Raw genomic sequence first — 25042 nt, forward strand, 5'->3', positions numbered from 1 at the left:
GGGAATTCCAGAATTTTGATCACTGATAGTGAAGGAACGGTGATATATTTCCAAGTCAGGATGGCGAGTGGCTCGGAGGGGAACTTTCAGGGGGTGGTATTCCCATGTATCTGCTGCCCCTTGTCCTTCTAGATGGAAGTGGCTGTGGGTTTGGAAAGGTGCTATTGAAAGATCCAGAGCGAGTTGTTGTAGATAGCACCCCATACTGCTACTGGTGGACAGAATGAACACAATGTTGTATGGGCGGCCAAATCAAGCGGGCTGCTTTGTTCCTGGATGGAGTCAAGCTGGAGATCACCCAGTCACAAACCATCCTCAGGGCTGCACTGCATAGACGAGTACGGATGGAATGACAATGGCATTGCGCTGCTCTGTGATGATCTCTGTTTGGCAGGTGGCTAGCACTGCTCCCTCACAGCCCCAGGGACCCAGGTTCGATTCCAGCCTGTTTGGGGTTTAGCACATTCTCCCAGTGTCTGCATGGGTTTCTGTGATTCACCATCAAGAGCTGGCATAGGAGAATGGGACCTGTCTGAATTGTGGAGCAAACTGCTGCCACTCGCTGGAGGGGCAGAGAGAGAGGAGCTGCAGAGCAGCAGTCTGCTGGCACTGGTGAAGCATCAGGACTTTAAGATGTCACTCCTGAAACATGATCTGAGAGAATGCTGCACACCTTCCTCCAGATCAACACCACACCCAACCATAATTCCCCAACACATGTAGCAGTGAAGGAAGGTTGCAGAGCCCCGTTCACTCTGCCCAGCCTCCCTGCAGGATCAACACAACCCATCTGTAATTTATAAAATAACCTTTATTAAAACATCATGTGCGTTTTGCTACAGCAATGAGAACAGACCCAATTAAACAGGGTCAAGGAGACAACAATGATAACATACAATCTGTAACACTTTCTGAACAGCATTATTGACTGCACCTGCAGAACACACCAGTGACTAAACCCTTCCAGGAATTACTGAATCCCCTTCCTGCAGCTCTTTGTACACTGTGTCTGCTCATCAAATCCAAGTTAGTATTCCAGGGGAGAGCTCCTCCATACTGTTTCTGCTTCCAAACACGAGGGGAAACGATCCATAAACCTGGGAATTCCTCTCCTGAAATCAGAAAGAACACATCACTACAACTTGGCAGTGACACAAAAAGTGTAGACAGGAGCCATCCCTCACCCAGCCCACTCGACCTGGGGACTGAGCTTCACTCTAGCCTCCTGTTACTGAAGCCATCTGCAAAACCCTCTGTCTCCCCTCGACCCCCAAACAGCCAGGCCATAGATACTGCACCATCGCCACAGGGATCCTGGCCTCCCAGCCCCTTCCACCTCCCCCCGCCCATCCCTGAACCCTCCCACCAGGCCGAGCCCCCAGGTCCCTAAACCCGCCCCCAGGCCAAGCTGGCTGCCCAATGGCAATGTAACCTGGGCAAATCCATGAGCACAGTGCAGGTAGTTGGACGGTGGGGGGGTGGAGAGCAGGATCATGGTGCTCAGTAGATTCAGTCAGTGAAGCAGCAAACCGGCCAGTAAAGACAACAATGCTGATTAACAGCACAGGAAGAGGCCATAGCCCCAGCCAGACAGTGGTGGGCTCCCTGCTCCCCATGAGCAGCCTGCCTACCCCTCACTCACACAAACAGAAAACAGGAGCAGGAGGCAGCCATTCGGCCCTTTGAGCCTTCCCCACCATGGCTGGTCATGCAATCTCGGTATCCCATTCTCTCCAAACCCCCGATGCCATTAGCCACAAGGTCCGGCTCCCTCTTGAATCTAATGAACTGGCCCCAACAGCTTCCTGGGGGGGCGGTGGGGGAGAACTCCACAGTTCACAACTGAGTGGAGAAATTCTTCCTCATCTCAGGACTGAATTACCCCTAAATTTTAAGATGGGGACCCCTAGTTCTGGACTTTAACGTTTTTCCTGCACCTAGCCTGTCCTGTTCCATCAGGATTTTATATCTTTCTGAGAGATTTCCCCCCCCCCCCCACCCCCCACCTTATTCTTCTAAATTCCAGTCTTTCCTCATCTGTCAATCCTGCTATTCCCAGGAATCACTCTAGTGAACCTTCGCTGGACTCACTCAATAACAAGAATGTCCTTCTTCAGACCAGGAGACCAAAACTGCACACAATACTCAAGGTATGGTCTCACCAAGGCCCTGTGTAACTGCAGCAAGACATTCTTACTCCGATACTCAAATCCCCTCGCTATGAAGGCCAGCGTGTCATTATCCTTCCTCACTGCCCGCTGTACCCAGGTCTTGGTTCACTCATATTGCTTCCTCCAGCTTCCCTTCTAACAGTCTCTGCCGCAATCGTCTTTGATAAAATAATTCTCATCTGTCTCAAACAGGGAACCCCCTGCTCAAGATTCTTCCCCAAGAGGAGACGTCCCTTCAATCCAGCTGTTTGGTCGAGTGAATCCTCTCTGAACCGTTTCACATCCTTCCTTAAGGAGAGACTACCCCAGACGGCCTGTGTAACTGAAGCATAACCTCCCATGTTTTCTACCCACTTCCCCTCACAATAAACAACACCATTCCGTTAGCATTCCCAGTTGTGTGCAGTACCTGAATACGGACTTGCTGTGATTCATGCACCAAGACATGTGTTGTTTAGGTAGTATGCTTCTCTCATCTTCCTGCCAAAATAAACCACTTCACAATTTCCCAGATCTTTGTCGACTTACTTAACCTACCCATATCCTTTTGCAGCTTTTTTGGTCTTCTACACAGGATGTTTTCCTAAAAGCCTTTCCAGCTACCTAGCACTAATTAGGAATCAAATCTTAGAGGCTGAAATCTTAGAGGCTCTATTTGTTGTTCTGTAGCACTCAGACTCAGATTCTCTCTGCACCCCTACAACACAACTCTCACAGAGACACATACAAAGAACCTCAGCTTCACAGAATCCCGACAGTGTGGAAGCAGGCCATTTGGCCCATTGCACCCATACCAACCCTTCAAACAGCATTCCAGCCAGACCAACCCCCATCCCTGTAACTCAGCATTCCTCATGGCTAATCCACCCACCCTGGAGATCCCTGGACACTATGGGGCAAATTTCCCATGGCCAACCACTTGACCTGCACATCTCTGGACTGTGGGAGGAAACTGGAGCACCCGGAGGAAACCCACGCAGACACGGGAGAATGTGCAAACTCCACACAGTCAGTCGCCTGAGTCAGGAATTGAACCAGGGTCCCTGGCACAGTGAGGCAGCAGTGCTAACCACTGAGCCACTGCTTCTGATCACCAGCGACATGAACACCCTGACAGGTAAATCCTACTGCTGTAATATCCACCTGAGAAAAAGGTGCAGATCCTTTGGTCACTGAAAGACGACAGAATATGGTGGTTGATGGGAAATGTTCATCCTGGAGTTCAGTTAGTCGTGGCATACTGCAAGGATGTGTTTTGGGGCCACTGCTGATTGTCATTTTCATAAATGACCCGGATGAGGGCGTGGAAGGATGGATCAGTACATTTGCAGATGACACTAAGGTCGATGGAGTTGTGGATAGTGCTGAAGGATGTTGTAGGTTACAGAGGGACATAGATTAGATGCAGAGACGGGCGGAGAGGTGGCAAATGGAGTTTAATGCAGCAAGGTGTGAGGTGATTCACTTTGGAAGGAGTAACAGGAATGCAAACTACTGAGCTAATGAGAAGATCCTTGGTAGTGTAGATGAGCAGAGGGATCTCTGTGTCCATGTACATAGATCCCTCAAAAGGTGCCACTCAGGTTGATAGGGTCGTTAAGACGGCATACAGTGTATTAGCTTTTATTGGTAGAGGGATTGAGTTTCTGAGCCATGAGGTCATGCTGCAGCTGTACAAAACTCAGCACTTGGAGTACTGCGTACAGTTCTGGTCACAGCATTATAGGAAGGATGTAGAAGCTTTGGAAAGGGTTTGGAGGAGATTTACTAGAATATTGCCTGGTATAGAGGGAAAGTCTTATGAGGAAAGGCTGAGGGACTTGTGGCTGTTTTCATTGGAGAGAAAGTTGAGAGGTGACTTAATTGGAACATGTATGATAATCAGAGGGTTGGATCGGGTGGACAGTGGGAGCCTTTTTCCTTGGCTGGAGATGGCTAGCACAAGGGGACGTAGCTTTAAATTGAGGAGTGATAGATATAGGACAGATGTCAGAGGTGGTTTCTTTAGTCAGAGAACTGCCTGCAACAGTTGTACACTTGTTAACTTTATGGGCATTTAAATGGTCATTAGATAGGCACATGGACGAGAATGGAATAGTGTAGGTTAGATCAGCTTCAGATTGGTTTCACAGTGCGGTCCAGCATCGAGGGCTAAAGGGCCTGTACGGCGCTGGCATATTCCATGTTTTACTGCTTTGAGGTAGAGATGGGGAGATCTGCCCAATATGTCTCCCTCAACCAATACCACTTTAATGGCCAAATAACCTTTTTTTAAAAAAGGCCTCCTGGAGCATTGCAGACCTCGCTGGTTGTGAAATGTTTTTGGGACGTTGCAAGGACTGGACAGCTATTGAGAAACGCATGGCCTTCATTTACTTACTCTCACTCACTGGTGCCTGTGAGCTTCTCAATTGCTTATCACCCTGCACCAACATATTTCACTGTGAAGATTCAATGAACAAAAATGAGGCTAAACTCCAGGACTTGTTTTAAGATAATGACTTAATACTGTGTATTTCTCAATGACAAACAGCCACAGAAAAGTTGCAACATCAGAAACGACTTTCACTCTCAGTCACTCGCAATTTTTGCTGACAGCTGACCATTTTGTCGGTGGGGAATCTCTCAGGGTTTCTTCCTTGGCCGGAGGTTCCACCTGGGCACCACGTCTGTCCCACTTTTGGGGGCCACTGTTTGTTCTGGGGTAACGGTCTGTTCTGAGGGAGACTGATGCTCTGTTGTTTCCTGTTAAATTCATAAAACAGCAGACGTTATAATATAGCAAGCAACAGACAAACCCCTGTCCCATGGGCCATTCCTCACATGAATCACAACAGCAGCTTCTCAACCATGAGGGTATCACAGCGAGGTCAGATCCCATAACGTTCCAATGGGACTCTGGACAGAGAGGTAGGAGCAGGACGGGGGAAGAAGAGAGTGGGGAGAGGAGAGGAGAGGAGGAGGGCGGGGGGGCAAGAAAGAAGGGTGAGGAAAAAGAAGGGGGGGGGAGAAGAGAGGGGGGAGAGGAGAGGAGGAGGGCGGGGGGGGGAGAAAGAAGGGTGAGGAAAAAGAAGCGGGGGGGGGGGGGGGGGGGGGGGGGTGGGAGAGAAGAAGGGTGAGGGTGTCAGTTCAGATCATTCAGTCACAGACATGTCATAATGACCTGGACCTTGAAGCTCACGTGCTAAAACAACGTGGTCTCTGGTTACCTCGGAGTTGGTTTGAGGATGACACTGGTTCCTCATTCCTTCAGGCCAGGTCAGAGGGCAGTTAGCATCAAGTACATTGTATGTGGTCTGCAGTCACTCGTAACCCAGATCAGGGAAGGACGGTAAATTTTATTCCATAAAGGGAATTACACCAATTCCTGGTGCTCCCATGGTCACCATCACTAAGACTAGATTTTATTCCAATTTTTTATGAACTGAATTTAACTGGCAGCAAAGAACTGTGGAGCTGGAAATCTAAAACTAAACCAGAAATTGCTGGCAAAACTCAGCAGGTCTGGCAGTATCTATGGAGGACAAAAGTTAACATTTCAAGTGTGGTAATTCTTCATCAGAGCTGATAGCAGCGAGGGAGAAGGCACAGTGGAACAGGGATATGGCTGGGCAGAGGTTGAATCAATAAGTGGAGATCCATTGCCTTCTCCCTACCTCTCCTCGAACAATACCTTCAGCATAAACACCACTTCTCCCTTACTACTATCAGTTCTGATGAAGAGTCACCCAACTTGAAACACTAACCCTGCTTTCTTCCCATAGATGCTGTCAGACCTGCCGAGTCTCTCCAGCAATTTCTGGTTTAGTTAACTTCCAGTGAGCTGCAATGGTGGGTTTTGGATCCATGTGCCCAGAGCATTAGTCCAGTCCTCTGGGTTACGCACCGGGTGAGGTTACCACCACACTGCCATCTCCCCAAGGTCACCCCTGCAGCACGAGAGCAGGGTGCAAACAGATGGGAGCAAGACGGACGCAATCAGAGACCAGCAACTACTACACAGTGACTGGTTTATTTCTAATAACACCCTGCCCCCCCCATTCAAACCTCATGTCCCGGGGCGTTTCTGCTTTCTAAATCTCTGTCCCCAGTAGGCAGCCACAGCTGCAACAAAAGCGGAATCATAGCATCTGGATCTGTCAGAACATCCATCCTGCTCTGGACTCGCTCACTTGTTCAACACACAACTCACATCTTTAACCCCAACTTCCTTTACCATTACAGAATGAAACAGACACTAACTTCCCATATTCGGGTGGGCTGCCTTGCTTACTGGCAGGCTGGTCCACAGGAACATTTAACCCTTCCAGCAGTCAGGATTGCACTAATGCCTAAGCACGGCCTGGTGAAGCAACTCGGGGGAAAATCCAACAAACCCTTCAGCACTGGTTCAGGAGACTCTGGTGCAAGTATCTCCTGGGCCGACTGTGGATGGTTTAGAAGTCGTACTGACTGGGTCATTCAGAAACGGAGGGTGCAAATCTCAGTGTGGCCAGTTCATACCAACTGGGGAACTGAGCAGGACTGTAAAGACTGTCATTCACAACCCCAATTGGGTGACTAATGCCACCCCCACCCCCACCCCCTAGAAGGGAGAGACCTGCAGGCCTTACCCAATCTGGATCTATTGGGGAATGCAGTCCCACCAGCGGTAGCTGGCCATTTACTGTCCTCGTCACTGAAGGTGTTCAACACACTGCCATTTCTCTCAGGGGGCTGTAAGCCTTTGGCCTCTGAAGATGGTGGAAACACCGTGATTGGATCGTTTCAAAGCAGAGTTGGCTTGATTCTTGATAAGCTGGGAAGGATGAGGGGTCAGAGAGACTGAGCAAGATCGAGAAAGGAAGGTTATTGACAGGAAGTGGGAATGGGAGATTTGAGGCTATAATTAGGTCAGTGATAATTTTACTAAGTGCCAGAGCAGGTGAAAGGGGCTGAATGGTGTGCGCATACGTATCAGTGCTTGACGAAGGTGGCTCATCGAGTAGAGATGACTTATAAATGAGTCTTGCCAGTAACTGCCAAGAATGAATTAATAAAATACTTTACAAAGTGACATAGCGGGGGGGGGGGTGAGCAGTGAATCAACTTTGGCCACATCGATCAGGAAACATCCCAGCCTGCACTGAATTGATTGACAGAGCAGCAGAAAGCATTTTTGCCCGAGTGTGTGGGGGGGAGGAGACTGAAATCGCCCACTGCAGCAGAAGAACAAGTGCATGTGTGCTCATCGGCTTAATGAGGCTTTGAAAACTTGATAATAAGCTGCAGCGGGTGAGGGGCTGTGTGTAGACTGGAGGGAGCTCTCTACACCTCTCTTTGCGGGGGGGGGTTGTTGGAGAGAGGGAAACAAAGCAAGCAGAATTCTGGCAGCTATCTATATTCTCCTACTCACCAGGCTGCCTGTCAAGTTACTGCCAAACGACAGGTCCGTGAAGGAGACCTCAAAGGGTTGATGTAACTCCCCTTCAGCCATTTCATCTGCAGCAGACTGCTCCTGAGCACTGTCCTCACTCACTCCATCAGTGTCTGTGCACTCACTCGCTTCCTCAGAGTCGGAGTCAGGGGCTCCCATCGACGGGTTAACGGTGGTTCGGTTTCCGTGTGGCGGCAGTGTAGCTAGAAACGCTGGCAACGTGAAAGCGGACAGGAATCGTGATTTCAGGAGCTGGTAGGCTGGCTCATTCTGCAGACGCTCAGCTACCTGGGCCCTGGCCGCCTCGAGTTTGTTTTTGGGGTCAGCTCCATCAGGAGGCCCAAAGCCGGACAGATTCTGCTCCAAGGCCGCCTTGTGTAGCAGCAAGTTCGATAAGATTCTCAGTGTGGAAGAGAAGGGAGGCAGGTATGGCAGGCTAGTGGGCATGCCTGGCACCTGTATACCACCCTTGCCTTGCAGCCAGTCTCTCATCACTGCTTCTTGTTCACAGGACAAAAGGCTAAAGTCTACAGTGCAATTGGTTGGCTGTAATTTGCACAGGGGCTCCAGACGCTGCGTTAAGATGATGGGGCCTGCAGTCTGTAATAAACCTCCTCCCTGGAAAAGGTGCCTGGGGAGATTCGGGTTGTTGGAGCTGGCCACTGGTAAACGGAGATTGGTGGTAGTGGGGGCTACAGCAGTCAGTGCCACAGTGTGGGCTGAAGCTGGGGGAGCAGTTGCTGGGGTTTGCTGAATTGCTGGTGAAGGGGAGGCCAGAGGCTGGCTTAATGAGGTGGTGGGTGACACTGTCACAGCATCGTTACTAACTGCTCCCTGACCAACGACAGGGCCACAACCGGCCGGTCCCAGCACACTAGGCACTGAGGTAGTGCTGGAGCTGGTCACAGTGTTGGCTGACTGAGACGCGGAGGGCACAGCCTGACCAGCGGCTGGAGGAGGGAGGCTGGGGCCGGGCTGAGCTGGGAGTGAGCCTGGAGGGACACACACCAAACCATTAGGGGTGAGAACTGCCATGACGGGGACAGTGGAGTTGGGGAGCATCAGCTGCAACAACGTGCCACTGGGTAGCACCAGGGCTGGAGCCGGTGGCATTGGGGCAATGGGCATCAGCCGACGCTGGGTGTTGGCAGCGCTGGGTTTAGCTGGAGCACGGGCACGAGCACGAGCACGAGCAGGGGCACGTGCACGAGTAGCTGGCTGGCTCTGGTCGCTCGGTGCTGTTGCTGGGGTGTCTGATGTTGAGCCCTGCCCCCCTGGTATCTGCGGCTGCTCTGCTGCATCAGGTGTCGCCTGGTCAGGTGCAACCTCTTGGAGTGAAGGTTGGTTCCCATGTTGTTTCGGTCTGCGCCTCCCCTTCCTGTATACTTTGATTGGAACAGGGCGTTTCTTGCCTCCTGCCTCCTCACTGAGGGAATCTGCCAGGTGGGCCAGGGAGGCCATGGAGTGTGGGGCAGCACCAACAGCCTGGGCTTTGCGCTTTTCGGTTAGTAACTCCAGGACAGTTTTTGGTTTATTTAATGGCAGTGGGGCAGCCGGTTTAAACCGACTGATGCCCGTGGTGTCCTTGCTGCTCATGCTGATGATGCTGTCTTTCATCCACCGCGGGCCACAAGGGTCTTGCCTCAGTCGCTCACCATACTGCTCCTTTTCTAGCAGGAGGAGACAAACAAAAAACAATCATGAGGTGACTGAGGTAGAGACAAGAAAAGGGAAATTATTTCATTTAAAAGAAAAGCTTAAGATCAAAAAGTAAATGTAGAATTACAGAATCATACAACTCTGGAGGTAATTTGGATTACTGCCTCAGTGCTGGCCTTCGAAAGATTCAACCTTATTAATCCCAAAGCCCCCTTCACTCTGCCCATGAGCATAAAGCATTTACCGGTTAAAGTATGTTCCAATTTCCTCTGGAAAATTATTATTAAACTGGCTCCCACTGCCCTTTCGGACAGAACTTTCCAAATCACAACAACTTTGCTGTGTTTAGAAACATCTCTCGTATAATGATGATTCTTTTCCCACTTTTCTCCCAGGTGTCCCTCTAGGGACCGAATCTCCTCCCATGAGAAACCGTTTCTCATTTACTGGATCAATGTCCCTCAATGTGACCAACTACTGATTCCCCTCAAAATGAAATGAGGAAAACACACTGACTGAGAAGTGTGGAACTCTCCTCTGCAACCATTTATTGATGCTCAAACAACTACTAATTTTAGTCAGAGGCTGATCGATTTCTATCACTGGAAAGAGGTGAAGGAATATGGATTAGTGGGGGAAACAAATCCAGCTTCTCCACAGAAACTGCTCATCTGTAGACCATTCTCTCCTCAACCTGGAAGACTACCTACAACTTCTATTGTGGTGATCACTATAATCTAATCACAAAAACAGTAAAACCAGCTCAGAGTTCATAACAGAGACCACACAACCCAGCTCCCAGGCTGTCGAAAAGTACTATAGTCAATTCAAGGCTCAGCAACACAACACCAAAGTACAACAAGTTGCACTTACACCTTAACGACTTGAGCCCCACTCCATGCTGACAGTGCTCAGTTAGAACTGACAACGATTAGCTTTGGATCAGGTTAAAGCCAAAGACTGCTTCCAGGGTGGACAAGAAAAATCCCACTGCTTTTATTTTGCAGAAGAGCTCTCAGAACATAGAATACAGAACAGCACAGGAAGAGGCCCTTCAGCCCACAGTGTCTGTGCCGACCATGATGCCAATGTAAATTAACCCCATCTGCCTGCACATGGTCTGTAAGCCTCTTTTTCCTGCCTATTCACGTGGCTTCAAAATGCCTCAAACATCGCTATCATGTCTGCGTCCACCAGCTCCCCGAGCAGCACATTCTAGGCACCTACCGCATTCTGGGTAAAAATACACTCGCCTCACTCCTCTTTAAACATTCCCCCACTTTTCATAAAGCTACGCTGCCGAGTATTTGACGTTTCTACCCTGGGAAAAAAGGGTCCAATACTCTCCAATCCAGGCAATGTCCTGGTCGACCTCCCTTGCATTTACTCCAAGGCCTTCACCATCCTCCCTTTAAATGTGGTGACCAGAACTGCACATTATATTCCAAATGTGACCAAATTAAAGTCTTATACAGCGGCCACACAACCTGCCAACTTTTATACTCAATGCCCTGATGGATGAAGACAAGCAGACCACATGCCTTCTGTCCCAGCTTACTCAATAATGCTGCCACTTTCAGGGAGCTATGGACTTGAATCCCAAGATCCCCCTGTATATCAATGCTCCTCAGGGTCCTGCCATTTATTGTTTACATTCCTCCCACAGTGCACCACCTCAGACTTGGCAGATGGAGTTTAATCTGGACATTTCTGCACCCAACTTTCCAACTGATGGAAATCTTTTGACAACCTTCCTCACTATCCACAACTCCACCAGTTTTTAGATTAGATTTAAATTACTTACAGTGTGGAAACAGGCCCTTCAGCCCAACAAGTCCACACTGACCCCGAAGAGCAAACCACCCAGACCCATTCCCCTACATTTACCCCTTACCTAACACTACGGACAATTTAACATGGCCAATTCACCTAACTGGCACATTTTTGGACTGTGGGAGGAAATCGGAGCACCCGGAGGAAACCCACACAGACATGGGGAGAGTGTGCAAACTCCACACAGTCAGTCGCCTGAGGCGGGAATTGAACCCGGGTCTCTGGTACTGTGAGGCAGCAGTGCTAACCACTGTTCCACCGCGCCGCCCACAATTTGAAAAGTTTACATTTCCTGTCAAAACCTCCCAAAACATCATTTAATGTAAAGTGTACAAGAACTTGTTAAATCAGGGAGAGTTAACTGCAAACTTACTAATCAGACAACTAACATTTTCATCCAAATGATTTATATGGATATATATTACAAACAGAAATCCCAGCAGTAATCCCTGCAGAACATCACTGGTCACAGACCTCCAGCCAGAAAAACAGCCCTCCACAACTACCCTGTCTCCTATGATCAAACCAATTTTGTATCCACTTGCCAATTCACCATGGATTCACTGAAATCTTCAGGGCTAGCCTACCGCAAGGGACCGTGTGAAATACTTCATTAAAGTCCATATAGACAACATCCACTTCCCTACCCTCACCCATAATCTTCATCGCTTCCTTCAAAAACTCAATCAAATTTACGACAAAACCATTCCACACAAAGCCATGCTGACTATTCTGAGGAAAGGTCACTGGACCTGAAACGTTAACTCTCGATTTCTCTCCGCAGATGCTTCCAGACCTGCTGAGCTTTTCCAGCAGTTTCTGTTTTTATTTATGCTATGCTGACTATCCCTAACAAAGCAATTCTTCTCCAAATGCAAGTAAATCTTGGTCCGAAGAATCTTTTCCAATAATGTGCCTACCATTTTCCCAGTATCCTGGTCCAACATTTACTGCTCAATGTTAAGAATGAGTCCAATGTCACATTTGCTGCTTCTGACCTGTCAGCACACCGTGCAATACAACAGCTCCGGTATTTCAAAACTACACTTTTGTGGAGAGAAATATTTTTTTGAACAATACTGCCTCCACCACTGATGTTCAGCAGCAGCGGTATGTACCATTTATATGCCACACTGCAGAACTTGCCCAAGATTCCTTAGATAGCACCTTCCAAATCCTACCATCTAGAAGGACAAGGGCAGCAGATACAAGGGAACACCTCCCTGACTTGGAACTACATCACCACTCCTTCAGTGTTATTGGGTGAACATTCCTTCTCTGTTGACGTGGGTGTTCCTACACCCCAAGGATGACAGCAGTTCATCACCACCTCCTCAAGGGCAATTAGGGATGGGCAATAAAGGTGGCCTACACCGTGATACCCACATTTTGTGAACGAATGAACGGAGGAAAAAAGATATTTGAAACAGATTGTGAAAAGCTTGATAGAAAACCAAGTCTTTCTTTCAAAAAAAATACAAGGACGAATGTGTACTGGTGCAAAGTCATCAAGGCCAAAGCCTCACTGACAATAACAATCCCCTGGGAGACGGCAAGTAAGTAGAAAATCCCATGGCTGATAAAAAGGGAATTAAAGCATTGGAAAACTTATGTGAGAATCCTTCAGATGATCTGGGAGTGTTGTGTCGTGTATTGACCAAGGAGAAAGTAAGAAACTGTGATAGCGTTTGAGGAAGCATGGATTGCTGAGTTTTCCAGCAGCCCCCTGTGGGAGTTTCCCTCTAAATATGAACATTTCTCAGGGACAGGATCATCATCCAGTGACCATCCACAAAACTACACACCAGTGACAGCGACACCACTGGGTAACAGCAAAGCAGCTCCCTCCTGAGTGCAGCCCCGAATCAGGGGAGGACTTGGGGGAGGAAGATGCTGGAGGATTGAACGGAGTGAGAAACCCGCAGGTATATCCACTGAAAAAGCACATGCACTGGTACATGTATGATGTTCAAAAAGTCATACTATACCAGACAAACCTTGGGCATCCTGATTCATCTACAAGAGACAGAGAAAACACAGTGAAGGCAGGTTGATAGACAATATGCCCAAATACTCTTCTGTAATCCAAAGAACCACATCAGTATGCAATAATTACTATTAAAAAAGTAAAAATAAGACACTGACAATGGGGATGCAAGTTTACTCGCTGAGCTGGAAGGTTTGTTTTTAGGCGTTTTGTCACCATACTGGGTAACATCATCAGCAAGCCTCCTGTGTTATGTCTTGTTTTCTATTTGTGTGTTTAGGTTTCCTTGGGTTGGTGATGTCATTTCCTACCATTTCCTCCTCCAAACTCACTAAGACAGTGAGAAGCATAAGTCTATTACAACTGTATTCTGTGTAACCCAGGAAACAGGGGAAGGTGATGTAACTATTAGGCACCCCAGCCGCACCATAACCTTGCCTGAAGGCTGTGTGCTAGCAGCAATCATTGGACAATACTTAGATGAGGCAGAGAATGAATTCTGGCCTCATTCAGCCGTCCTTCTGGCCCCTTCAGGGGTCCAGAAGCCAATTTGCCTGGGAAGATCTTGGCACAAACAGCTCCAAACCCCTGAACTACTGGGCAAATAGCAGCACATTGCTGAACATCATTTGGAGCTTACTCAGAGTCCCACGTTTGCCTCAATAGCCTTGACCTGACCCTTGCACATGCCTTTCCAAATGCATAGTTTCTCGCCTCCGCATACAATCAGATATAAACCCCAGCTCTCCCATTCTCTCAGCTTGAACATAGCCCCTCAAGGTACCCCTTAGCAACATGGCTATAATGAAGATTCTCGATCTCAGGTTACCTTTTTAAGAATCTGCATGCAGCCTTCCTTGTCGATCCGAAACAACTGCAAACAACAGAGTGGCAAAGTTAGCACATGGGTCCTTTCTGCTGAAAGGAGGCTCTCGCTCCTTCTGTGTCCTGGCTCTCTCAGGAGGCAGGGTATAGTAATCATCCCAGTTAAACCCCCTCATTGTCCATGGACATTCACTTTGAATATAGTTGACTGCATTAAATTGGTGGATGCTCTGTGCTTGGGTAAAATGAGAAGCAGGTAGTTAATTCATATTCCGCATGAATTCAACCCAAGATTTTCTCACCAAGTCTGTCAGTACCGACAGGGAAACCAGCCTCACTTCAACCAGCAACGTGAGGGAGCCAGATTCAGGGTTCCAAACCTCAAATGACATGAAAAGTTAAAGTGCAGTATGGGGTTAGATACAGAGCAAAGGTCTGTCTACAATGTCCCCCATCTGACTCTCCCAGAACAGGGACAGCACAGGCTTCGATACAGAAGCATCCTCAGTCCCAATCAGAAAGCATTGATTGTTGAGCCACTTCCCCTCTATTGTAACATCAGTGCCCAGTTTGCATCAATACTTTATACCTGCATGGATTAGGAAGGGAATAGAACTGTTCCAAACCGGTGATATGCAGTCAGTGCCAAGATGGGCGATCTGGTCTTTCATATCTGGTTACAAATTCTAGTGTTTGCAATTTTATGATGGACCACCTGAATCTCAGCACTGCCATGAGACATGGGCTCTTTTGGGAAAAGAAAACTCAATAGCACAGTGAAACCTTACCTGTACCAAGAGAGTAAAAACTGGTGTAGTGCTTAAGCCAGTAGCTTCCAGCCTCTCGCGTATAATGTCAGCTAGATAATAGAAAGAGTCAGAAAATTACATTAAATCTCAGCGCCACAACACTTCAAGCAGATACTTAACTGCTCCATTTAGACACTCTCTGGGCATTTTTCATGCATAAATCTCACTACAAGTCCAATGAATTTGTAGGTTTAACTGGTTGGTGGAATTATTTCATCACTCCCCAAGACAATGCTTTGAAATATAGATTCAGGGAATGCCAATTCTCAGCATGTTAAATAGAGCAGCCAATCGTCCTGCTCACGTAAACAATGCCAGTATATACACCACATCAACATTTCTCCTTTGTGCTACATTAATATAGATCCTCTGGTTATTAGAAAGCCATTTTTGGGATCTTGCTGTGTGAACTCTCTTAGCACTCCTACGTTACAATGGTAAAATGTGAAAGAGATTTTATAATGCAAGTCTCCACCACCTCCACCCCATTTTAAATAAACATACCATGCTGCCAAAACCGTGCCTGAACAGAAACAAAGCTGGACCTATTCTGGTGTGGACCTGAAGGGGAACTACTACGTTTACACATCTGACTAACTTGTTATTTACAGCATTTTCATTGCTGTTCTAGAGTGCATACCATCTAACTCAGGGTAGGTACCCCTTGGCAAGAAAAATACAAAGATACAAACAGGGGAAGAGTAGGCCACTCAAACCTGCAAGTCTGCTGTTCAGTACAATCATAACTAATCTGACTTTAAGCTCAACTCCACGTTGCTGCGTATCCGCAATAACCTTTCATTGCCTTGATCATCAAGAATCTATTATAAAACTATAAAACAATTTTGCATCCAATGCTGTTTGAGGAAGGGAATTCTAAAGACCCAACGCTGAGAGAAATGTGTTTCCTCATCGGTTTTAAATGGGAAACCCCTTATGTGTAAACTACAACCCCAGATCTAGATTCTCTCAAGAGGAAACAGTCTTTCAACCTAGCCAAGACCCCTCTGAACCTTTATACATTTCAGTTACATTACCTCAGACTCTTCTAAACTCCAGAGGATACAAGTCTATCAAACACAGGTCAGTGAGCATAGGGGAGAGAACATGTAGTGCAAGCCTGACTATGGGTAGCTGGGATCAACTCAAGTTTGTGTAGAGTTGGGGAAGGTGGCACGACAGCCAGAGTAGCACTGAAATAGTTGAACTGATGTGCAAAGGAGTGAATTAGGGACACAGCCCCTGAGTAGATTCAGACACCAAGCCTGTCATTTGGGAGGGGCATAGGAGAATGCCGTGATCCTGCAGGTCTCGTGGTGCAGGGAAGCCCAGCTCAGAGTTGCGGGGCTAGGTACCAGGTGCCTCACCTTCTCTCCGATCAACCATCTTAGGTGCGGTCCAACGACACATCTCTGCAATGAGCTTCTTCTCCACAATGATCCTGCAGGTCTGGCGCACTGTCCTCCTACTTTCCCTCCGAGATCGCAGAGGTCTCCGATAGGCGACTTTCACTGCTGGGCACGCAGCTCCTTCGGAGCATTCTGCTGCAGATGGTGCTCCACTCTGTGCAGCTAGATCACTCTGTGCAAATCAAAGTGAAACAAAATTCAGGTCTTTCTGCAGACAGGTGAATGCATTGTTCACAGGTTACCTGGCCAGCCCAGATTGGGTCAGGTGTGGGTCTTTGTCCCCTGAAAAGCCATGCTTCACCTGGTTTCAGATCATATTATTGAAGCATACGGCATCAGGAAGCCATTCTTCCCAGGGCCAGCTCTTCCACAGCTAGTCAATGAGCCCCACTCCCCTCTTCTCCCATACCCCAATAAATATTTTTCTATTCAATTCAGTTTTGAAAGCTTGTGTTGAATTTGCTTCCACTGCCCTTTCAGATGATAGCGCATTGCAGAGAGGAAAACAAGTGAGCTGCGTTGGTTTACTTTTTTGGCCAATTACCTTAAATGGAGTTACTGACCTTCCCATCAGAATCTCAAACTCTTGTATCGAGTCACAGCGATGGGCATGGGCAACAGAATGGTTCTTTTCTCCCTTGAATAGGTGATCAAGAGTAAGGGACTTCAGGTGGACAGCTTGAGATTTGTAAATACAAATAAGGAAAAGTAGGCCATTCAGCCCTTCAACCCTGCTGTGCCATTCAAATAAGATCATGGCGGATCCAATTTTGGTCTCAACTCTACAGCCATGCATATCTCCGATAACTGCTCATCTCCTTGGAAATAAAAGATTGGCTCAAGTCAAAATGACTCTGGGTGGCACAGTGGTTAGCACTGCTGCCTCACAGCACCAGGGTCCCAGGTTCAATTCCAGCCTCAGGTGACTGTGTGGAGTTTGCACATTCTCCCCGTGTCTGCGTGGGTTTCCTCCGGGTGCTCCGGTTTCCTCCCAGAGTCCAAAGATGTGCAGGTTAGGTGGCTTGGCCGTGCTAAATTGCCATAGAGTTAGGTGCATTAGTCAGAGGGGAATGAGTCTGGGTGGGTTGTTCTTCGGAGGGTCAGTGTGGACTAGTTGGGCTGGAGGGCCTGTTTCCACACTGTAGGGAATCTAATCACGTTGCTGGGCTGTTGCAAATACACGGTGTAGGTTGTGAACATCGTTCTGATGATGATGCCAGCTGTCTCACTGGCTCTGAATGGACCTGGAGAAAGCTGCAGCTTCCCTTCCCCACTGTGTCCAACCTTCTCTCAGCTATATCAAAGGTTTGAACACAATGCTCAGGCTGCAAAAAAGCACAAAGTGCTGGAAGAGCTCAGCAGGCCTGGCAGCATCCATGGACAGAAATCAAGACTTAACCTTTCGGGGCGAGTGATCCTTCCTCAGAACTCGGTTCTGGAGGTGGGTAACCTGACCCAAAACATGAACTGATTTCTCTCCACAGACGCTGCCAGATCTGCTGAGCTTTTCCAGCAATTTCTGTTTTGTTTTTGATTGACAGCACATGCAAATTCTTCAATTTTAACAGAGATAGGAATTCATCTTCTCTGGCTCAAACATCTAGGGACACAACCACTCTGCTATCAGAATTTCCCATTCACAGAGTAGAAAGATTCTACAAGTACGTTTTTAAACACACACTGGAGAAATTATTTGGGGGAAAGAACAGTAACCCAGAGTGCAACAATTAATTTCACCTCTCCCCAAATCATTCGTGCTTTGAAAAAACGTACACGCTCTAGGCAACCAGCAACATTTAAGATAAGTGCATAAAGAATCTGTTCGCCCCAAACTCTGAAACATTCTTCAGACTAATTTACAAAACGTTTTGAAAGTGGTCCAATGCCTGTCCATCAAGGACCCTTACCACTGTTCCTTTCTTGTCTGCTTCACTTGCATTTGCAACAGCACTGGCTCGACAAGACAAACGTCCCCAAAAACTATTTGCCTTGGGTCCCCCAAGGCGATTGAGAGCTTCAACCTTCACAGTCGCCATGCTGCGAGTCTGGCAGCTTTCGGATAGCTTGGCTGGTGCTGGCTTATTTTCAACAACTGGCACCCAACGGTCCACATCCAGCACCAATGACTCGGCTGGATTCCAGCAGCTTGCCTCCCGCTTTTCCTGTTCCGTTTCCTCGGCATCCTTGGAATCCTCCTCCTCCTCCTGTTGCTTCTGTCGCTCCCGCTCTTCCTCTGACTCCATGAATTCAATATCCTCAGAGGAGTATTCCGAAGACTCGGAACTCGTTTCCCGCCGCCTCTTTTTAATGCGCTTTGGCCTGCTCTTTCTTGGAAGTTTAGACCGGGCCCATTCCTTGGCCTGAAAAATAAATTAAGTTGTAAAAACAAAGCAGATACATTTGAACCGGAAAGACTAATTTCTATAGGACACTCTAAAGCACTTTTAACAGGAAATAAAGTAGCGTTTCAGCTCCATCTGTGGGGAAAGATTGTGATCGACTCACTGTAGTTGTTCATAAACTCATTCTATTCCCATTCTATGGATTCTCACCGATCCCAGCACTGAGCAGCACACAGACAAAGACACACTGAATAGACTGTTGACTTCTGCCGAATGCACAACTGGTAACAGCTTGAATATGCAGCCAGAACAGGGCTAGTTGATTTCAATTGCGTCTTAGTGTTCCAGGATTAAAAAGTAAATGTTAATCCAGTGCACCTCAAAAGGCAGAAATCCTGGCTCTCGAGTCCACTGTACTGCAATTATCCTCACCTTGGCTGGCATTAGCCAACTCAGCATAAACCAGATTGAAACAGAATCCCTATGAGCTGTAGGGGTCAACACAAGACTCTGTGATCCATTTGCCTATTGACAGAAGTGCAATTGCTTGCTAAGAGCAATTTTATTTTGTAAGTTGTTTATGGGTGTCCCAACTGTTCGAGGTGGTGGTGATGAACTGCCAGACTGTCAATGCTGCTAATGAGGGAGTGCCTATCAGGAAACTATGAACCATAACTTGGATAGTTTAAAAAAAAACTGCAGCTAAGGAAGAAAGCCCAATTTGGAGGAATTCTCATCGCAACAGAAGCATCCTGATAGGTTGCACGGTGACCCAAAAGGATGAAGCTGACTTTTGGTCCGTTGTAAAAGGTGATCCCACTGTCGGCAGGCTCTCACCTTAATGCCTGTTAGTGCTTTCCATTTATGCAGACACTGAGCTTCTGTCCTGCCGACCAAGCCCGCAGATATCTTCGACCATCTACCTGTAAAAACACAGAAAGGTGCCCAAAGCAGAGTCAGAGTCGAGCTCCACTGTTACACAATGAGCTAGCAGTCGCCACACAGAGCAGAGGAACATGCTCCTGTACTGGTTCCTCACAGTCTGTCCAGAAACTTTGTTTAGTTTCAGCAATTAAGGCAGGGACTCTCAGATAACTGACAGCGTAACTGAAGATATAATGGAGCATAAACAGTTAAAGCAACTGCAGAATCTAACACATCTGATGTCATTCATATAACCAGTCTGTTAGTGAATCACTACATCAGCAGCACACAGGGCAGAGAATTAGGCAGAGGAATGCAGGCAAGGAGAGTAAGCCATTCAGCCCCTCAAACGCTGCTCTGCTGTTAAAGTACAACAGGGGATGATGTTCTACTTCTAAGACCAAACTGGTACAGATTGTATGGATGATATATCCTACATATATGCTGGACTGACATATCTTACCAACTCCGTGCTTGGCAAGCAGCTCCCTGAACTCACTCTCTTCCTGAGGTGACCACCTTCCTTTCCGGAGATTATGGTTCAAAGTATTCAGAAACCTGTGAAAGAATGAACACAGTCATCGCCTAAAGCAGATCGTCACCTCCTGAGGTTCCTCCCCTCAGCCATCCATGATTTCAAACTGAACATAAATCTGTTAAAGGACACCAGCTCCTCCCAGGGCTGTCTGTCACATCAGTCCCTCCATGGGATCAATTTCCTTCATTTAAAGGAGAATAAGTTTAAAACACAGATGGGGAGAAATTGCTTCTCAAAGGGTTGCAAATCTGTGGAATTCACTCCCCCGGAGTGAGATGGATGCCAGGACTCTAAGTTAATTTGAGGAGGGAGACAGACCTTTTGAATTAATAACAATGTAAGGGTGACGGAGAGTGGATAGGAAAGTGGACAGAGGCTCAAGTGAGAGCAGCCATCTTGTTGGAGCGGGCTGCTCCATGGTCTTCTGCTCTCAGCAAAGCAAAACCACCAGCAACAGCTCAACGGGTGAAAGGTCAGCTAAGCAGGTCACCAAACCCCAAACTACAGAAAGAGAAGAGCAAAGGCATGACCCCACAGCTCATTAGGCACCATCGATCACAGCTGAGTGCCAAGCAAGTGTGTGCATCAGATTCAGTGTACCTGGAATTGAGGGAGATTGGGACAAAGGTGAAGATGAGAGGACACATTGATCCTCTGAACCACTCCGAAATCCCAACTCCAGTTTTGCTCGAACTCCTTGATGCCACACTTGGTAAAACATGGCCTTGATGTGAAGGGTCGTCAGGCTCACCTCATCTCCAGAACTCAGCTCTTTTCTCCAAGTCTGACAGAAGGTTATGACAAAGTCAGGAGATGATTGGCCCTGGTGGAACTCAAACTAAGTGTCAGAGAACAGGACAGTGCTGAGCGAGTGGAGCTTGACATCACTGTTGATGACACCTTCCCCAGGCCTGGCCCATCTTCAGCTGCTTCATCAATCACCTGCCATCCAGCAGAAGGTCAGGAGTGGGCAAGGTCACTGATAATTGCTCAGTGTTCAGCACCTTTTGTGAATCCTCAGATACTGAAAAAGTCCACATTCAAGTGCAATAAGACTTGGACAATACCCAGGCTTGGGCTGACAAATGGAAAGTAATATTTGTGCCACACAAATGCCAGGCAATGGCTATCTCTAATGCTAATCAAACTGTCATTCCTTGACATTTGATTGCGTCATCACCACTGAATATCAACATCTGGGGGTTACCAGTGACCAGAAATTCAACTGGACTAGACACATAAGCACTTTGACTACAATACAAGTTAGAGACTAGGGTTACTGCATTGAGTAACTCATTCCCCAATTCCTAAAGCCTGCCCACTTATCTATGGCACGAGTCTGGAGTGTGATGTATTATTTCCCACTTGCCTGGATGGGTACAGCTCCAACAACACTCAAGAAGCTTAACACCATCCAGGACAAAGTAGCCCACTTGAATGTCACCTCATCCACAATGATCCACTCCCTCCACCAATGACATTCCTTTTAAGCTGCTCAGTTGTGCATTCCAACGTTTTGCACACGATTTGACATCAGCACACTGATCGCAGCATTGATTTTCAATTCGGGAAGTTGCTATTACACACAGACCTCAGAGGCCCATGCACACAAAGACAATTTGAGTGATTTCTGCCCACCACTGATGTTCAGTAGCAGCAGTGTGTACCAGCTACAAGATGCACTGCAGAAATGACCAAGGTTGCTTCAACAACACCTTCCAAACCCATTTCCATCGACAAGGGTAGCAGGTAGATGTGCACATCACATTTTGCAGGTTCCCCTCCAAGTTACTCACCACTCTGACTCAGAGACACACCACTCCTTCACTGTCACTGGGTCAAAACTCTAGAATTCCCTCTTAGTGGCACTGCAGCCTATCCACAACTAACAGACTACAGGGATTCAAGGGGGTAGCTCACCACCACCTCCTGAGGGGCAACTAGGGATGGGTACAATAAGTTCTGGCACTGTTAGCAATACCCATATCCTGTGAGTGAATTTAAAAACTTCCCATCCAGCAACTTCTACTAAAATTGAGGTTGGGGAGGGAAAGAGTAACTGTTGAATGGTGCATGCAGATACACAGGGTAATGAGCAGAAGCTGGGGCGCGATCAATATTAACTTGCCTGGCTCCTAGAAACTGCTCTGCAAAGATCTAAGCTCATACCTGCCCCTGCACTGAGCATCAACCCTCCCAGGGACCTCTTCCTGGATCTTGAACCATTCCCGGGTTCCATATTTCGCCACTGCCTTCAGGAGTAGCTGGAAAACAAATCACAACGTTAAAGACCTCCACCATGACAGCCCTGTATCCCTTGTCAACTGCAGAGGAAAGCAGCTTCAAGTTCTCTGCTCTCTCGGTACCACTTTGACATTGGTGTAAGTGTCAATGCCTAGAGAATAAAGTTGACTCTTTCCCAATACCTCCCTCGAAAACAAGGGCCCAGAACTGTTGTATTGCACCTCCCTACGTCTATATTCTCTAGCTCCAAATACAAAACCAAGGAACTCCTTTGCGTACTGCTTAAAAAATAAAGCAACCTTTTCCATCCTGCACCCATCAGAACAATTCACAAGACTACCAATTCAAGGAGAAATAAAATCAGTATTTACGGTGGATAGATGTGGCAACTGGTTGGTATGGGGCCTCTGACTGCGAGATGGAGAATGTAGTAACTAAAGATGATTAACAGTTTACTGACAGGTTTTGAGGCATGATTTAGAGGTGCTGGTGTTGGACTGGGGTGGACAAAGTTAAAAATCACACAACACCAGGTTGTAGTCCAACAGATTTATTTGGAAGCTTTCGGGGGAAGGAGCAGCGCCCTGAAAGCTAGTGCTTCCAATTAAACCTGTTTCACTATAACCTGGTGGTGTGTGATTTCTAAGTTTTGAGGCAATTTTAAACGTGAGGGGCCCTCTTGTGGTTCAATGGAAGTGCCCCTGCCCGGGATCAGAAAGGACTGGGCTCAAGTCCCACCTGCTCCAGAGGAGGGTAATAACAGCTCGGATTAGAAAAACAGGTCAATAAGAAAGTGTTTAAACCAGGAGGGCTGTTGTGCCATCATGGGAAAGTCCTGAGCTCTAACCCAGGAGCCCGGGGTCAAGATCGGCATGCTCCAGAGCTGTTTAACAACATCTCTGTGCAGGCTGATTAACTATCACATTTTAAACCAGGGTGGTTACTACTGATTGTGAAGGCATTGCTCTGAGCAGTGAGTCAGCAAATATCATCACCTATTTAGTTGGGTTGTATTCTTGGGAATTGTCCTGATCTGTGCAAGGTACATTTTTCAGCAACTCTCAAGTTCTGTACTACCTTAAAAGTTTTTTTAAAATTGGGTGAAGGGGTCATTGAGATATTTCCAGCAGAGGAAGAGGCTAGGACGCCACCACATCCAGGCTGGATGCATGGGGATAATTACAAACAAAAGACCGGCCCCATGGCAGTGGCTACATCACTGAGCCCCACTTGTGGGACTGAGAGAGAGAAATGGCCAACAGCTGGTGAGAACATACCTCATCTTCTGCTTGTGTCCACGGCCCCCTCTTCACTGTGGGGTCCAAAGACTTGGACCAGCGGTATAGCAGCTGACTGCTATTCCGACCCTCCATGAAATATGCAACTGCAAAGAAGAAACCAGGAATAACTAAATACTTCAGCATCACACCCACAGGCACCCCGTCAGAGCGAGACCCCCTCACCCACAGGCACCCCGTCAGGGCGGGACCCCCTCACCCACAGGCACCCCGTCAGGGCGGGACCCCCTCACCCACAGGCACCCCGTCAGAGCGAGACCCCCTCACCCACAGGCACCCCGTCAGAGCGAGACCCCCTCACCCACAGGCACCCCGTCAGAGCGAGACCCCCTCACCCACAGGCACCCCGTCAGAGCGAGACCCCCTCACCCACAGGCACCCCGTCAGAGCGAGACCCCCTCACCCACAGGCACCCCGTCAGGGCCAGGACCCCCTCACCCACAGGCACCCCGTCAGAGCGAGACCCCCTCACCCACAGGCACCCCGTCAGAGCGAGACCCCCTCACCCACAGGCACCCCGTCAGAGCGAGACCCCCTCACCCACAGGCACCCCGTCAGGGCGAGACCCCCTCACCCACAGGCACCCCGTCAGAGCGAGACCCCCTCACCCACAGGCACCCCGTCAGAGCGAGACCCCCTCACTCACAGGCACCCCGTCAGGGCCAGGCCCCCTCACCCACCTCTTCCCCCCCCACCCCTCCCCCACACCCTGTCAGGGCCAGGCCCCCTCACCTCCCCCCCCCCCCCCAACCCTGTCAGGGTCAGGTCCCCCCCCCCCCCCGCCGCCATACCCTCCACACCCCCTCATTGAGTAGAGGATCCCTTTTTTTAAAAAGTCAGATTTGGGTCCACGCCTTCCTTGCTGTACATTATGATAAAGGGTCTGCTTCCCAGGTCTGCCTGAAAATGGTCACTGACTGCAGTAATTCCTGGTCACTGTCACTGGAATCCCCTGACAGTGCTATTGGAAAATCCTTACTGCACAGAATGCAAGCAGCTCAAGAAACCACCTTCTCCCAGGGCTGTTTAGAATGGGCAACAAATGCCATCCTTAAAAGGGATGTTCATATTCCACAAACTAATTACTATCCACAGTAGAAATTCTGACATGTCTGTCTGTTGAGAGAAACTGACTCAGGCTAAGTGAAGGGACATTAACACAGAAATCATTTTGTACCATGAACGTCTCACCCTCCCATCAGCCAGCAGAATCATCTGCTGCAGAAGATAAGAGATCTCTGCACAGGCCACTTTAACCTTCAAAGCTGAGCTCCAGAGGATGTGCCCAATCTGTTGCCCTGTAATCTGGGAGCACTCACTCTTGGTGTATGGAATGAAGTTTCCTACTCTCATCTTCTGCACTAGCTCAGTCAGCATCTGGTCTTCTTCCTCAGTCCATTCTTTTTTCCTCAGCTCCTTGTTAAACTCCTGGTATTTCTGAAGGCACATAAAAGCTGTACGGCTCGTCTGTTGGGGGAACCAGAGGGAGAGATGCAGGGATAAATGATATAAATGATATTCCAAAATAGTCACTTTACACAACTTTCCAGACACCACTGACCTTCCCCTCAATGTCACAAGGTCTTG

At 48.1% G+C, this 25042-nt stretch overlaps 1 protein-coding gene across 5 annotated transcripts in view; it reads right to left on the bottom strand.

Annotated features, from left to right (window-relative positions):
• Positions 1 to 793: 793 nt before the first annotated feature.
• The window catches only part of snapc4 (small nuclear RNA activating complex, polypeptide 4), a 46164-nt gene continuing 21915 nt past the window's right edge, over positions 794 to 25042 (bottom strand). For 4 of the 5 annotated variants that reach the window (XM_072566028.1, XM_072566030.1, XM_072566031.1 and 1 more), the window contains 13 exons: positions 24775 to 24922; positions 23435 to 23541; positions 22083 to 22177; positions 19839 to 19933; positions 19289 to 19374; positions 18017 to 18469; positions 16068 to 16281; positions 14680 to 14750; positions 13896 to 13940; positions 13068 to 13095; positions 7567 to 9257; positions 4775 to 4916; positions 794 to 1112 (listed from right to left, as the gene is read on the bottom strand). In XM_072566028.1, the coding sequence (XP_072422129.1) occupies positions 4797 to 4916; positions 7567 to 9257; positions 13068 to 13095; positions 13896 to 13940; positions 14680 to 14750; positions 16068 to 16281; positions 18017 to 18469; positions 19289 to 19374; positions 19839 to 19933; positions 22083 to 22177; positions 23435 to 23541; positions 24775 to 24922 (3153 nt within the window). In that variant the 3' untranslated portion in view covers positions 794 to 1112; positions 4775 to 4796. The remainder of the gene's footprint in view (positions 1113 to 4774; positions 4917 to 7566; positions 9258 to 13067; positions 13096 to 13895; positions 13941 to 14679; positions 14751 to 16067; positions 16282 to 18016; positions 18470 to 19288; positions 19375 to 19838; positions 19934 to 22082; positions 22178 to 23434; positions 23542 to 24774; positions 24923 to 25042) is intronic. The other variant, XM_072566029.1, reaches the window with a different exon arrangement.

The sequence above is a fragment of the Chiloscyllium punctatum genome, chromosome 49, assembly GCF_047496795.1.
Source record: "Chiloscyllium punctatum isolate Juve2018m chromosome 49, sChiPun1.3, whole genome shotgun sequence".
NCBI lineage: Eukaryota > Metazoa > Chordata > Chondrichthyes > Orectolobiformes > Hemiscylliidae > Chiloscyllium > Chiloscyllium punctatum.